The sequence below is a fragment of the Danio rerio genome, chromosome 17, assembly GCF_052040795.2.
Source record: "Danio rerio strain M-AB ecotype USA chromosome 17, GRCz13ab, whole genome shotgun sequence".
Lineage (NCBI taxonomy): Eukaryota > Metazoa > Chordata > Actinopteri > Cypriniformes > Danionidae > Danio > Danio rerio.
Genome location: NC_141037.1, coordinates 7,992,412 through 8,008,754, shown reverse-complemented (window position 1 = coordinate 8,008,754; position 16,343 = coordinate 7,992,412). Strand labels below are relative to the sequence as shown.

The 16,343-nt window shown below is 35.5% G+C and overlaps 1 protein-coding gene and 1 long non-coding RNA gene across 10 annotated transcripts in view; one reads left to right on the top strand and one right to left on the bottom strand.

Moving 5' to 3' along the window:
* The window catches only part of sash1b (SAM and SH3 domain containing 1b), a 234,193-nt gene extending 222,300 nt beyond the window's left edge, over window positions 1-11,893 (top strand). For all 9 annotated transcript variants that reach the window (XM_087289868.1, XM_087289867.1, XM_087289866.1 and 6 more), the window contains 3 exons: window positions 7,456-8,192; window positions 10,907-11,038; window positions 11,117-11,893. In XM_087289868.1, the coding sequence (XP_087145994.1) occupies window positions 7,456-8,192; window positions 10,907-11,038; window positions 11,117-11,158 (911 nt within the window). In that variant the 3' untranslated portion in view covers window positions 11,159-11,893. The remainder of the gene's footprint in view (window positions 1-7,455; window positions 8,193-10,906; window positions 11,039-11,116) is intronic.
* Window positions 11,894-12,616: 723 nt separating this feature from the next.
* On the bottom strand, window positions 12,617-16,230 carry LOC147839905 (uncharacterized). Its single transcript, XR_015513031.1, has 3 exons — window positions 15,386-16,230; window positions 14,546-15,069; window positions 12,617-14,509 (listed from the first exon to the last, which is right to left on the bottom strand). It is a non-coding gene; the product is annotated as an uncharacterized LOC147839905 (long non-coding RNA).
* Between the last annotated feature and the right edge of the window lie 113 nt (window positions 16,231-16,343).

Here is a 16,343-nt window from a genome sequence, read left to right as displayed (position 1 = left end):
GGTTCAGATAACACTAGTCAAAACCTGCTCATTTCACATCAAAATATATTACAGTAATCTATTGTAAAGGCTGTAGTGCTTTTGAACCATACTATAGTAGAGTGCGTTATACTGTACATGTCATAGTATTCACAACTCTTTGTTAATGAATGCTCCAGCATACTGTAGTAGAAAGGTGTTGTAGAAAACTACAGTGGTGGGATATTTGTTCATAATAATGCAGTTGTTGTGTTTCCATTGCAACTATAGAATCACCAGAACAGATCAGTTACTACAGTTGTTACCATAGCAATTAAAGAATTACCCACTACAGACCAGTTACTACAGTTGTTGTGTTACCATAGCAACTATAGGATTGCCACAACAGATCAATTTCCACAATTTTTGTGTTTCCATAGCAACTATAGAATTACCATAACAGATCAATTACTGCTGCTGTTTCCATAGCAACTATAGAATTACCATAACAGATCAATTACTGCTGCTGTTTCCATAGCAACTATAGAATTACCATAACAGATCAATTACTGCTGCTGTTTCCATAGCAACTATACAATTACCACAACAGATCAATTTCCACAATTTTTGTGTTTCCATAGCAACTATAGAACTACCACAACAGATCAGTTACTGCAGTTTTTGTGTTACCATAGCAACTATAGAATTACCACAACAGATCAATTATTACAGTTGTTGTGTTTCCATAGCAACTATAGAATTATCAAAACAGATATGTTACTACACTATATAACTACACTACACTATTACCATAGCAACTATAGAATTATCACTACAGATCAAACACTGCTATTGTTGTTACCATAGCAACTACAGAATTACCATAACAGATCAATACTCACAATTATTGTATTTCCATAGCAACTTTAGAATTACCACAAAAGATTTGTAACTGCAGTTGTTGTGTTGCTGTAACAACTATAGAATTACCACTACAGATCAAATACTGCTGTTGTTGTTACCATAGCAACTGTTGAATTACCACAACTGATCAATTGTTAAAGTTGTTGTTTTACCATGGCAACTATAGAACTATCACAACAGATCAATTACGACAGTTGTTGTGTTACCATAGCAACTATATTATTACCACACTAGATCAATTACGACAGTTGTTGTGTTAGCAAAGCAGCTATAGTATTACCACACTAGATCAATTACGACAGTTGTTGTGTTACCATAGCAACTATAGTATTACCACACTAGATCAATTACTACAGTTGTTGTGTTACCATAGCAACTATATTATTACCACACTAGATCAATTACTACAGTTGTTGTGTTACCATAACAACTATAAAATTACAATCAGATCAATAACAACAGTTGATGTGTTACCATAGCACCTATAGAAATACCACAACAGAATAATTTCTGCAGTTGCTGTGCTACCATAGCAACTATAAAATTACCTCAACAAATCAATTATGACAGTTGTTGTTACCAATGCAACTACAGAATTACAACCAGATCAATTACAACAGTTGATGTGTTACCATAGCAACTATAGAATTACCACAGCATATCAATTTCTACAGTTGTTGTGTTTCCATAGCAGCTATAGAATTACCACTACAGATCAAATACTGATGTGGTTGTTACCATAGCAACTACAGAATTTACCACAACAGATCGATTCCCACAATTATTGTGTTTCCATAGCAACTATAGTATTACCACAACTGTTTCATTTAGGTACTTTACTATAGTATGGCTCAAAAACACTGTAGTGTTGACTATACATTACTACTGCATTTTTTAATGTGGGATCTTGTGAATGTTGTGAAGACTTGATGATGTCTTGATTTTTTATTTTATTTTATTTTTTATTTTTTGCTTGTGCTTGCGAGATGTTTGTGTGTGTATATTTTTCTAGTAAAAAAACAAACCATATAATGTTGCACAATATCTTTAGATGTGCCTAAAAATCATTTGTGATATGCAAACATGTGAGACTAAAGTAGATTTATTTAAAATACAGCAAAAAAAAAACATACATCTCGTTTCACTGGTAGAGATACAATCATGAAGTGACAGTGTAATGTCTTTCTAAATGCAGTTTTTAAAGGTGAGTCTCGTAAGAACATGTCCAGGTCATAAATTTATTCATTCATTCATTTTCTTTTTGGCTTAGTTCCTTTATTAATCTGGGGTCGCCACAGCGGAATGAACCGCCAGCTTATCCAGCACATGTTTTACGCAGCGGATGCCCTTCCAGCTGCAACCCAACACTGGGAAACACCCTTGCATTCACATACATACACTAATGACAATTTAGCTTACCTAATTCACCTATAGCGCACCCGGAGGAAACCCACACCAACACAGGGAGAACATGCAAACTCCACACAGAAACGCCAACTGGCCCAGCTCGAACCAACGACCGTGCTGTGACGCGATCGTGCTACCCACTGTGCCACCGTGAAGCCCAAGTGATATAAAATTGCATAAAGCATATGCTGGAATAATTGGTGGTTCATTCCGCTGTGGTGACCTCTGATAAATAAGGGACTAAGCCGAAGGAAAATTAATGAATAAAAATCAATGAAGTCACAAAGTTATCAGGGGTCACCACAGTGGAATGAACCATAAACTATTCCAGCATGTTTTATGCTGTGGATTCCCTTTTAGCCCTAACCTAGTACTGGGAAACACCCAAACTCTCTGGCCAGTTTAGCTTACCCGATTCACCTATAGTGTATGTCTTTGGACTGTGGGGAATACCAGAGAACCTGGAAGAAACCCGCACCACACAGAGAGAACATGCAAACTCCACACAGAAATGCCAACTGACCCAGCTGGGGCTCGAACCAGCAACTTTCTTGCTGTGAGGCAATCGTGTTACCCACGGCGCCACTGTGACACCCAGGTCATATAAAATTGCATAAAACATATACTGGAATAGTTGGTGGTTCATTTCGCTGTGGTAACCTCTGATAAATAAGGGACTAAGCTGAAGGAATATGAATGAATGAAAATGAATGAAGTCCCAAATTTATCTGGGGTCGCCACAGCGGAATGAACCGCCAACTATTCCAGCATGTTTTATGCTGCGGATTCCCTTTCAGCCGTAACCCACTACTGGGAAACACCCGCATACTCTGGCCAATTTAGCTTGCCCAATTCACCTATAGTGAATGTCTTCTGCACCAACCCGCACCACACAGGGAGATAATGTAAACTCCACACAGAAATGAATGAATGAAAACAGTCAAAACAAAATCTGGTAATACTGACATGTCGCATTTACAATTTCAATTCATTTGTGTACACTTACCGATGACAGTTCTGAGACAGTACTTCTCTCTTTGATTTTGGATCTATGCCCGACCTGGACATGTTCCTGGCAGGTTTTTGCGAGACTCATCCACAAATATCCTACATGTATTTTATCAACAGCTGTGGTAAAAAACTCCTACAGTGTCCATGTATGTGGATGGCCTGAAAATCTCTTCTGACTGAAAGTGCTTGAGCTCTGTCTGAAGGAGAGGCGACAGAATAAAACTGATCTACTCATCTCAACCGCCTGCTTTATTTCCTCTCTGCTCCATTTCCATCCAGAACTTTCTCTGTTCACACTCAAGCTGTAGATTTCATCTCTGTCAGCGTTTCTCTTTGCATGCTGAAGTCTACCATCAATAATCAATACGTTTGGGGTCAGTCAGTTAAGTGTTTTAAGTGTTTGCTCACCAACACTGCGCTTATTCAATCAAAAGTACATTAATGTTGTGAAATACTGATTGAAATATTGTTAAATAGGGGAGCTATTATGCAAAAATCACTTTTATAAGGGGTGTAAATGCAGTTGTGTGGCAACAGGCTGTGAATATAACCAGCTTCTAATGGTAAAAATGTATTATTTATAGTCACACTTGATAAAAACAGTCTGCGGGAACACTTTAAGTGACATTCTCCCTTTGTACGTGTCATCAGAGCGGGAAAGCCCCGCCCATTAGTGACCATCTATCACTAATTAGCATAGGACATTAGTCTTGTTTTTGAATCTGCCAATATGCTGACACTTTGTAGCTCCGCCTTCTTCTGAAAAGAGCACAATCTCATTTGAATTTAAAGCGGCAGTCACCAAATCATCACAATTAGTATCAAAGCCTAAAAGGGTCAGTTTCAAAGAGTTATAAAACATTATCTGTGTGGTATTTTGAGCTGAAACTTAACACACACTCTCTAGGTGTAACAATCACCTGCGTTCTTGGGACTGTAGATTGCTGGTGAATTACATACAAGCCACATTAACTACTAATGATGCTCCGAGCCTTTGAAGCATGTATTAATAAAACAATACATCTCGCAGTGAAGCAGTGTATCGGAGCTTGAATCGTTTTGCCATTATCACGTGATCAGTGACGTCCGAAGCTTCATTTTCGCTAATACCCACACGTGATTGCTTCAAATATTGATTCAAAGGTTTAAACACCCTCGTGAATTAATAAAGTGTGTAGCGAGAGATTAGGCGTCGACTACATACATTTCTCCTGTTTCAAAGCACTGCACCGTCCCACACACCAGTAATATAACTAAAATGCAATAGTAATTTATAGTAAAAAGGTTTTGAACCATACTAAAGTCTATTATTTACAAGTTTTTTTAAAGAAGGCTACTGCATATTGTAGTGTAGTGTGTAACGGAGGACAGCTGGCGCGTGCAGCCCCAAAAGCCACACTGCCATATGCTTATTTCACGCGGCCGCCATTTTAAAACACGAAAGCGAGGCTGCGGTGGGAAGAGACCTGGAAATATGTAAACATTGCAGCAATATGCTGTGTACTACAAACCTCCGATTTCAAAATGCAGAAATGGTGTAAACATCACTTTAATATTATTCAGTTCAGTTTAATTTAAACAATTAAAAACATATTAGGCATCAAACAACATCACAATCTCTTTCAGAGTAATACGTCCAAGTGTCCTCCTAGGCTTCAGTTCATGGCAGCAGGTAAACACATTGACGATGCTTCCCTGCTTCAATCTATGTAACCCAGTGAGTGATAAAACGATGCAGTCCTCTGTAGCACACCCTCGTGTTGTCTGTAATAGTGTTGTCCTGGTACTGAACTTTTAAAAACGTACATTTCCCACTAACATTTAAGCGCCACTGAGCCCGCTCATGAATACCTCTGAATATCCATACCATTCAGTGCTCAACAGAAATGACTGTGATTGGCTGTGAAGGTCATCAGCTCACCGCTCTTCACCGAGTGCAAACACAGATACACATTGGAGCGTTTACAGCTGTGAAGATTAGTCGAGTCATCAGCGGATCACCCGTCTGTGTTTGTGCTCAGTAAACAGTGGTGCGGTGAACTGATGGCATTCACGGCCAATCACAGTCATTTCTGTTGAGCATGTGAACACCATGGCAAATCAGTGCTGTTTAAGAATGCCATCAACAGTGCCTTTAATGTTAGCGGGGGATGGACATTTTTTTATTTTATTTCAGTACTGAAATTCAGTATCGTGACAGGTCTAATATAGTGAAAGAATCCATAAATTAACTTGGGTTTGACAAATGCCAACTTAAACGTGTGTTTGGGAAATAAAACATTAGCTAACTAGTGCCATTTCCTTTAACTTAGCTGAAAATGAGCTCCAATATCCATTTATATTTTGACGATTCATTCAGAACGGACCTTCAGGTCACTCGGAAGATGGTGAAATGATACATTTGTGTCACTTTCTCTTCGCTGATAAGATATACAGCCAGGTACACAACATTCCTGTGTGACTCAGGCGATACTTCCGGGTTTCTTCCCACCTCCGCCTCGATTTCGCTGTTTAAAATGGTGGCACTTCTGTGAGGTAGCTTAAACAATCAGGTAATAAATAACATCAATTCTTCAATTTTAGACTTTAGTGCAACATTAAATATAAAAAAAACTCTAATGTAAAAACAAATAGCACCTCAACTTAAAATACTCGGCAAGTTTGTTATGGCAATGTTGTTGTCATCAACTTTATAACACCTCCAGACCGCAGACAGACTCGCGCTTCCTGCTTCAAGCTGCTTCAGTGTTCTACTTTACCAGCATTTAACCAATAGAGTCTCTGCAACAAAGTGATGTCGTGCCGCACATGTTGCTGTTTCTGTGTGAAGTCTAGATACATATATACTCGAGTCCTGATGAGGAGGTAATGTCTGATTCCGATCGATTCATAAACTGCATGATCAGATCTGGACATCCCTATCTTAAACTGTATTCTAAAATGAACTGGCAAGCAATAAAGCGCAGCTAACACAGAGGAAATGTGGTCATATTTGCAAGTACTAACAAATGGGCAATAGCTAACCGGCTACTCCCTACATACAGTGCATTACAGTAATCTAACCGAGTGGTCACAAAAGCATGGATTACTGTCTCGAACTGTTGTTTTGCATATACAGTTGAAGTCAGAATTATTAGCCCTCTTGAATTATTAGCCCCCTTGTTGTTTTTTCCCACCAATTTCTGTTCAACGGAGAGATTTCTTTAATACATTTCTAAGCATAATAGTTTTAAAAACTCATTTTTAATAAGTGATTTATTTTATCTTTGTCATGATGACAGCACATAATATTTGACTAGATATTTTTCAAGACACTTCTATACAGCTTAAACTGACATTTAAAGGCTTAACTAGGTTAATTATGTAGGTTAACTTGGCAGAATAGGGTAATTAGGCAAGTTATTGTATAACGATGGTTTCTTCTGTAGACTATCAAAAAATAAATACCTTAAAGTGCTTATAATGTTGACCTTAAAATGGCTTTTAAAAAATTAAAAACTGATTTTATTCTTGCCAAAATAAAGCTAATAAGACTTTCATCGGAAGAAAAAATATTATCAGACATACTGTGGAAATTTCCTTGCTCTGTTAAACATCATTTGGGAAACATTTAAAAAAGAACAAAGAATTAAAAGGGGGGCTAATAATTCTGACTTCAACTGTATATTGCTTTATTTTTGCTAGTTTTCTTAATTTTAAAAGAGCTAGATTTAACCACGGCTCTAATCTGATTGTCAAATTTAAAATCTAAGTCAAATTTCACCCCTAAATTTGTGACTGTAGGCTTAATATGCTGAGCTAACAAACTCAAATTGAAAAGACGAGTCCCAACAGTACCTTCAAAAATCATTACTTCTGTTTTTACGTTAAAACTTAAAAAACTAAAAGCCATTCGTGCCAAGACAATCAAGAAGCTAGTTGACAAGAGTCATTTGAGGCCTATAATATTATCCTATCATAACAAATCATTGATTAATAAAAAGCTTATTGATTGATTGATTTATTCAAGTGATGCATACATACATCTCAGAGTAGGATAATATAAGACAAATGACTGGTTTTGTAGTCTAAGGTCAAATAAGACTCTTTATATTTTTGACTGTCTGTTGTTGAACAATAATAAATCACATGTTCTTCACATGAATCTTCTTGTAGGCAAAGGCAGAAAGGCGACCCATTTAAGCAGGTCGTCTTCAGGCTTTGAATCCAGTCATCTGTCCTCCCCTGAGTTCCCCATCCCACCCCTCTGCCATTCCAGCAGATCTGTCCCACAAACCCAACGGGACGTCCCGCAGCAGACAGACTCAGTGAAGTCTCTTCATCTGGAAATGAGCTGCTTTATGTTTCGAGGAACACCACTGAGCCGCAGTTGTGGAGCTCTGGATCATCTCTCCACTCAAACACCGATAATAAAGCCCTACTTCTCAGTGGAGGAGCTTCATCCGAACCAAACTCCCCAACATAAGCGTCTGCGGAGCTTTGAGAACATCAGACCTGCTGCTGAAATACAGCCTGAGCGGATTGAGGAAAACCCATGTGAGGATTCTCTCAAGTCTGAGGAGGTCTTCACCAACATTGAGTCCAGTGTTTCTGTGGTTGAGTATGAAGAGGTTCCTGTTGATGATTTTCCTCCAAACGCAGCGCAAAACAAACCTCCAGTTCCTCCGAAACCTCTTTCGACGCCGTTATTGAAGAGCATAGGGATAAAGCTGGTTTCTACAAGCACATCCAGATCAAACTCCGGTCTGGACGTTCCCAAGATCTCCAAATCACTCATTTATAGACCTGTGAAGAGGGTGCAGTCTGGGAAAATGGCCAGTCTGGAGATTTTAGTGGAGGAAAAATTGTGCTCTGATGGCATCGACCTCACAGAAGAGCCATACTCTGACAAGGTAACTCTGTTGTTTTGGATGTTGTTTTTTTAGCTTGCATTATGGTGTATATTAAAAATACTGCCGTCTGTCTTTTAGCCCAAAAATCTCAATTGTAAAGTCCAAGGAGTCACAGCATGTCAACAGGATATGAGATTGACATTGTACCCTAACATTGTAGAGATGTCACACTTTGGGTGGTAAAGAAAATCGGGTTGAAGTCAGAACCCAACTTCTGACTAACATCAGCGTCCAACGTCAGACATTTTGAAAACCTAAAATCAACCACATATCAACATCTAATGATGTTACAGCTTGATGCTGTGTGCACATCAGTTGTTGTATTTTGGTTGCCATACCTGATGAATAAAATTTGACATCAATAGGACGTAAGATGTTGGCTCAACATTGGATTTTGGTCACTTTCCAACACAACCTAAAATCAACCAAATATCAACATCATTTGACGTCTGTAAAGTTCACGTCCCTTTGGCCGCCGGGAAGAAGGAGGCGGTGAACCGACGCAGGTTTAATTGATTTATTAATAACAGTGACCAAAACAAAAGTAAAATATGTCCGGGCCCGGTCCTCTCTCGGCTTCCTCTGCCATCAGTCCTCCTTTTATGGTCCAGAGCTCCTTCCGTGGGATTCGAGGCAGGTGCGCACCGCAGGTGTATCCACTTACACGGTGGCCTCACTCCATTCCCACGGCTCTTGGCCACGCCCCCTCGCCACAACGTCGTTATTGAACATTAAAATAACGTTGTCCTTAGACGCTGGCTGTTGAATTTTGGTCACCCGGCATCATGTCCTAAATCTAACCTGATATTAACGTCTTATGACGTTGTGTGCCTGCTGGGACTTTTTAAATAAAAACTTTAAACATTTTTATACATCATACATACAAAAACAAATATAAATATATCTCAAAACAATATAAATATTAATATCACTTACATTAAAAAAAAGTCATGCTGCAATAGTTTGTCAATAGTTGTACATATATAAATACTAATTTACAAAATTGTGAGATATATAAGGAAAAGGCTAAATAAATGTCACACAAGTTTTTGGACACTAATATAACTTTTATTTGTCTATCCAAGGTCAAAATGCATCCAAATTCCTCATGAGAGTTGAACCCTTGTGTAATAAATAATACAGATTTGTTATTTTTATTGATTAAAAAATGTGGAGAAGATTAAAAAAAAGAGTTATCAAAAGTGACCACCTTAGAAAATGAATGGAAAATTAAAAGTAAATAAATAAGCAATACAGAACTACATCTGTGTGATCCATGAAGTTATAAGTTATACAGTTGAAGTCAGAATTATTAATTATCAGAATTATTAGCCCCCTGTTTATTTCTGAGTTGATTAGGTTAACTAGGCAGGTTTGGGTAATTCAGCAAGTTATTGTATATCGAGGGTTTGTTCTGTAGACAGTCGAGAAAAAATATAGCTTAAAGGGGCTAATAATTTTGACCCTAAAATGCTTTTTAAAAATTTAAAACTGCTTTTATTCTAGCCGAAATTAAAAAAAGAAGAAAAATATTTTCATACTTCAATTATTATTAAATTTTCTTGCTCTGTAAAACACACTTTTTGAAAATATTTAAAAAAGAAAACATTTATATATAAATAAATAAATAAATATATATATATATATATATATATATATATATATATATATATATATATATATATATATATATATATATATATATCAAATTTTATTAGTTGTTTTTAGTTGTTTAAAAAATATTAAAATTTTTTAGTTGAAGTCAGAATTATTAGCCCCCTTTTGATTTTATTTATATTTTTTAAATATTTCACAAATTATTTTTACCAGAGCAAGGATATTTTCACAGTATGTCTGATAATATTTTTTCTTCTGGAGAAAGTCTTATTTGTTTTATTCTATCTACAGAAGAAACCATCGTTATACAATAACTTGCCTAATTACCCTAAACTTCCTAGTCCACCTTATTAACCTAGTTAAGCCTTTAAATGTCACTTTAAGCTGTATAGTAGTGTCTTGAAAAATATCAAATAAAATATTATTTACTGTCATCATGGCAAAGATAAAATAAATCCGTTATTAGAAATAAGTTTTTAAAACGATTATGCTTAGAAATGTGCTGAAACAATCTTCCCTCAATTAAACAGAAATTGGTGAAAAAATAGACAGGGGCGCTAATAATTCTCTCGTGATCCTTTAAGGTAATCAAAAATCGCTGTTTACATGGTAGACTCTTAGTTTAAGCAAATTTGATGAATGCGATCGTGTGTGAAATAATTTTTGTTTGTTATTGGCATTGATTGTTTTGAAATTCAAATGGCACTTACATGCTTGTGTTTTTTTTTTCTGTAATAAATACGGCGTTTCGTGATTAATGATGATTAATTATAAAAAAAGTGTAATTAATTACACAATGTTTTTAATCATTTGACAGCCCTAATATATATATATATATATATATATATATATATATATATATATATATATATATATATATATATATATATATACACAAAGTACCAGTAAATCCCTTATAATAGAAAATATTAAAATAATACAATAAAAAAAGAATTTACTAAAACTAATACAAACATTGCTTTAAAAATGCTTATTATCTGTCTGTCTACACTAAACTAATAAAATGCATGGGCAGAATTCCCTCTTATTTCCTTCTATCATATAAACATCTGTTGTAATTTGTTTGTGTTTTTCAGCATGGCCGTTACGGAGTGCCGTTCTCTCTGGTTCAGAGATATTCTGAAGATCTGGACAAACCTTTGGGTGACGTTGCCATTCTGATCGACCAGACCAGAGTCCAGCAACTTCTGAAGCAGCATCGTATAGCAGTGAGTCTCTCTGTCTGATCATGACCTAATCGACAATTACACACTCCTCACTAACACAACTGATTTCCTTTATCACAGATCCCTTTGAGGGGTTTATCAGAGATCTGTGTGATCCCTTAAACACGTCTGGACATCATCATCCTGGACATTTACAGCTGATACAGTACATTACAGCCGGATTTTTGACTGTGAGTGTGCAAAGAATCAGTGAACTGACTCCTGAATCATAAATAAATGACTCTTAATGACTCAACAGATAAAACATCTTCTCACTTTATAGCGTTTAGACAGCACTGTAGAAACTCAACTGACTTTCATAAGTGGCTGCGTATTGAATTATTAGTGGACACTCACAAATGAGTCATTCATTTTAATTGGTAATAATCTAAAGGTGCCACTTCCGATTTTAAGCAGCTTTTTAGGAGTTTGTGCAAACTGTTGCCTTTGAAAGTGGACATATAGTAGTGTATGATCGTATTTGTTGTCATATGTTTTGGAAATATTGAGTGGATCATCATCCTATTGGTTTGATTTTCATCAGAAGCAGTTTTTATTATTGTTAAAACGTCATCAGTCCAGATTAAGCAGCATGTTTGCATTGTGCTATATTTCGACTAATGTTCAAACTGGTTTCCAAGCATATTTATTTCCTGCTGTAATATAGCATCAATTGATGATTTGTTTTGCTTGTAGAATTTATCATACCTGTTTTAATCTACATTCTGATCCGGGTATAAAGAAGGTTCCGTTATGTCTTGGGATAATGCAAGCTGTGTGAATGAACTGTGCAAGGTTGTACATGGATTTTTTTTAGATAAATGTGTTTTTAAAACTAATAAAGTCAGAAAAATGTGATTATTTCTTTGGATTATAATTTTATTGTACACTGTAAAACTTCGTCACAGCCTGTTTGTGTTGGGACAACATGAAGGAATTAAGTTCATTCATTCATTTTTACAAATTGAAGTGGATTGAACATGAAACAATTAAGTTGCCCCCCCTCCCCCAAAAAATCTAGAATTGTGTTGTTTCAACTCATTTTAAATAAATAGTTTGAACAGATGTAGAGTGTACATCAACTTATATCATTAAAGACAAACAATATGCAATTTTATACAACAGTTCTGTCCGGTGATATATTTAAGTAATATCAGCACCCGTACTGCCTCTTTACCCTTAGTGTATTACTCCGCCCACATACAGCCAGCAAAAAGCAGACACTACAGATCTAAAGTTTAAAAGACGCTTGCTCAGCTGTTTAACTGTCAGCTTATGATTTGTATGTGGAAGAAAGTAGTTGCTCATACATAAGGGTTTTTGAAGACGTTCTGTGTTTGATTTTGTTTTTATATACACAATTATGCTGTCAAACTGTTGTATAAACGCAATATCACACGAGTAGCAGTGCGATATGGCTGTATATCGGCACTGGTGGGAGCACTAAGGCTCCCAACAGTGCCGATATACACCCCTATCACACTGCTACTCGTGTGATATTGCTCTTATGTACAGTATATTTTATGCTATGTGCTATTCATCTTATTTTGTCGTAAAAACACAAACCAAATTCCAAAACAGGGGACCATGAGAGGGAGTTTATGAACATGAGAACATGACTGGCAGTGGTGGGTGGTAATGATATGGTGGATATCTAGGCTGGAATGACAGTGTAAAACATTTGGCTTTTTTAGTCATTGCTGTCATTAAAAAAATTTCCAGCGTAGATATGGTGAAGATTGCTCATGCTTTTGTGTCACCACAACTGGACCAAAGATATTGGAGTAAAATGGAGTAAAAATAGTGTCTTGTTTTCAGAAATAGTATGTGAAAATTAAGCAAAAACAAGCAAAATATTCGGCCAATGAGGTAAGATTATTTTGCTTGTTTTTAGAAAAATAATTTAACTTATTAATTCTAAAAAAGAAGACAATATTTTTACTCCATTATATTCTAATATTTTTAATCATGAATCCTCCTTATATCTAAAAGTTTAAATGGTGGAAATAAATATTTTTCTTGTCTTGGAATTTTTTGTTATTTGTATAAGTCAAAACTCCATAAGAGAAGGATATATTTGCATTTATTAGGTATTTTATGAAAAACGGATTTTCTCCCTGCTGAAACAATACCTTAAACCAGCATAGCTGGTTGTAGCTGTGCTTAAGGTACGCAAGCTGTCACTGGGGTGGTACCTTTTTAAAAGGTACACATTTGTACTTGAAGGTGTCACATCCCCGGCTTGTTCCTGCTTAAGCTGCAGTCACACTGGGCTTTTCCTCCCATAGACCTTCATTCATAAGCACGTGAATGCGTCAGACCGGAAACGCGGGGTCATGCGTCAAGTTTCGCAGGTTGCTGCGGTGCACAGTTCAAGCTTGGTGAACTCAGACCTGCGAATTCGCATCTCTTGACTGTGTGAGAACAAATGTCTAAAAAAAATGTCTAAAAAGCTTGTTTAATCCCGCCTCTTTTCGCAGCGCTGCATGACAGAATATTGCATGCTCAAACTCAAATGTGACCGCAGCTTTACCCAATCAGCGATCACCTTCACAAACCACCTCCATCCAATCCCGTGAACTCTCTCTCCTGCCTTCTAATGGTTTGCACCTGTTCCCCATCAACTAGGACACTATATAAAGTCACCTTCTCCTCTTAGTCGTTGGCCGCTATTGAAGTTGGATGGTTGTCTTCATCTTCGTTCCTTCGTCTTCTCTTCTTCCATGAAAGTTCCTTATGAGTCTTCAAGTCCTTCATCCTGATCAAGGGAAGTGATTATTCTTATCTGATGTTTACTAGAAGATCTGCTATCACTCTGATGAACTGTGTGCTTGTATACCTATCAACAGATGACCATTGCATGCTGACTGATCCTTCTCACCAATAGAGGAAGGCTGACACTTGTGTAGTGTTTACCAGAAGATCAGCCATCTACTAGATGTACTGTGTGTCTGTATACTCACCTGCTGTGTCTCCTACAAGCAAACTTGAAGTGAGATCGATAACAATATTGACACATATGAACCCTTTGAATTCCCTTTGTGAATAGTGACTGTTTTTAATAAAACCTGTGAAAAGATAACCATCTCTGTCTTCCTTCTCTCCCAGCGTGACAGAGGGTCCATATTGGTAGCTCAAACTTATATATTAGTCCCTACAAATTTTAAGAGGAACCCTTTTGTACTTTGGTACTATATGTACCCTTGAGGAATTATATGGACCTTTTAGGTACAAATTAGTACCTTTTGAAACCACCCCAGTGACAACTTGCGTACACTCAAAAAATCCGTAACTTTACGTTTTTTTTCAGCAGCTGGACGTTAAATTACAGAAATTTACTGTAAAATAACAGAAATTTACCAGTAATTTAAGGAAATTTCTGTAATTTAATGGCTGTTACTTTACAGTAAATTTCTGTAATTTAATGGCTGTTATTTTACAGTAAATGTCTGTCATTTAATGGCCGTTATTTTACTGTAAATTTCTGTAATTTTATGGCCGTTATTTTACTGTAAATTTCTGTAATTTAATGGCCGTTATTTTACTGTAAATTTCTGTAATTTTATGGCCGTTATTTTACAGTAAATTTCTGTAATTTAATGGCCGTTATTTTACTGTAAATTTCTGTCATTTTATGGCCGTTATTTTACTGTAAATTTCTGTAATTTAATGGCCGTTATTTTACTGTAAATGTCTGTCATTTAATGGCCGTTATTTTACTGTAAATTTCTGTAATTTTATGGCCGTTATTTTACTGTAAATTTCTTCAATCTTATGGCCGTTATTTTACAGTAAATTTCTGTAATTTTATGGCCGTTATTTTACTGTAAATGTCTGTCATTTAATGGCCGTTATTTTAATGTAAATTTCTGTAATTTTATGGCCGTTATTTTACTGTAAATTTCTTTAATCTTATGGCCGTTATTTTACAGTAAATTTCTGTAATTTTATGGCCGTTATTTTACTGTAAATTTCTGTAATTTAATGGCCGTTATTTTACTGTAAATTTCTGTCATTTTATGGCCGTTATTTTACTGTAAATTTCTGTAATTTAATGGCCGTTATTTTACTGTAAATTTCTGTAATTTTATGGCCGTTATTTTACAGTAAATTTCTGTAATTTAATGGCCGTTATTTTACTGTAAATTTCTGTCATTTTATGGCCGTTATTTTACTGTAAATTTCTGTAATTTAATGGCCGTTATTTTAATGTAAATTTCTGTCATTTTATGGCCGTTATTTTACTGTAAATTTCTGTAATTTAATGGCCGTTATTTTACTGTAAATGTCTGTCATTTAATGGCCGTTATTTTACTGTAAATTTCTGTAATTTTATGACCGTCATTTTACTGTAAATTTCTTTAATCTTATGGCCGTTATTTTACAGTAAATTTCTGTAATTTTATGGCTGTTACTTTACAGTAAATTTCTGTAATTTTATGGCCGTTATTTTACTGTAAATTTCTGTAATTTTATGGCCGTTATTTTACTGTAAATTTCTGTAATTTAATGGCCGTTATTTTACTGTAAATTTCTGTAATTTTATGGCCGTTATTTTACTGTAAATTTCTTTAATCTTATGGCCGTTATTTTACAGTAAATTTCTGTATTTTTATGGCCATTATTTTACTGTAAATTTTTGTAATTTTATGGCCGTTATTTTACTGTAAATTTCTGTAATCTTATGGCCGTTATTTTACAGTAAATTTCTGTAATCTTATGGCCGTTATTTTACAGTAAATTTCTGTAATTTAATGGCCGTTATTATACTTTTTTTTCAGCATTCCAGCTGCTGCAAATAAACCGTAAAATTACTTTTTTTTCCTTTTACAATGTACATAAAACATGCCTTTGTAATCAGACAGTGTGCAATTTGATTTAAATTATTTACCATTTTAAAGATGGTAGATGTGTTCTGCTGGGACATGGCATGTATATGTATGGTTGTAAGTATAACTAAAGGAACAGCATAAAAAATAATAAAATAACAAATACTATATTGCAATGTTAACCAACTGTCATAAAAACAGACTGTTTTGTACTGCTAAAACAGCTGGAATGTGATGACATAACACTTTAGGTTGCCTGCTGCTTGGGCTCAAACACACTTTTTATTTAGCAAGTATCTTAATTTTATTTGTTAGTTATTTTTTAGTTACTTGCTTTAGCCATATTATTGTATATATAAATTATTATGTAGAAAAAAGAAAGAGAAATCCCTAACAAACCCTCCAGAATTTGGCGAGATCAAACAAAAGATAAATAATTTACAAGATTTGTATTATTACAGCAACACATTGAAGCAAAT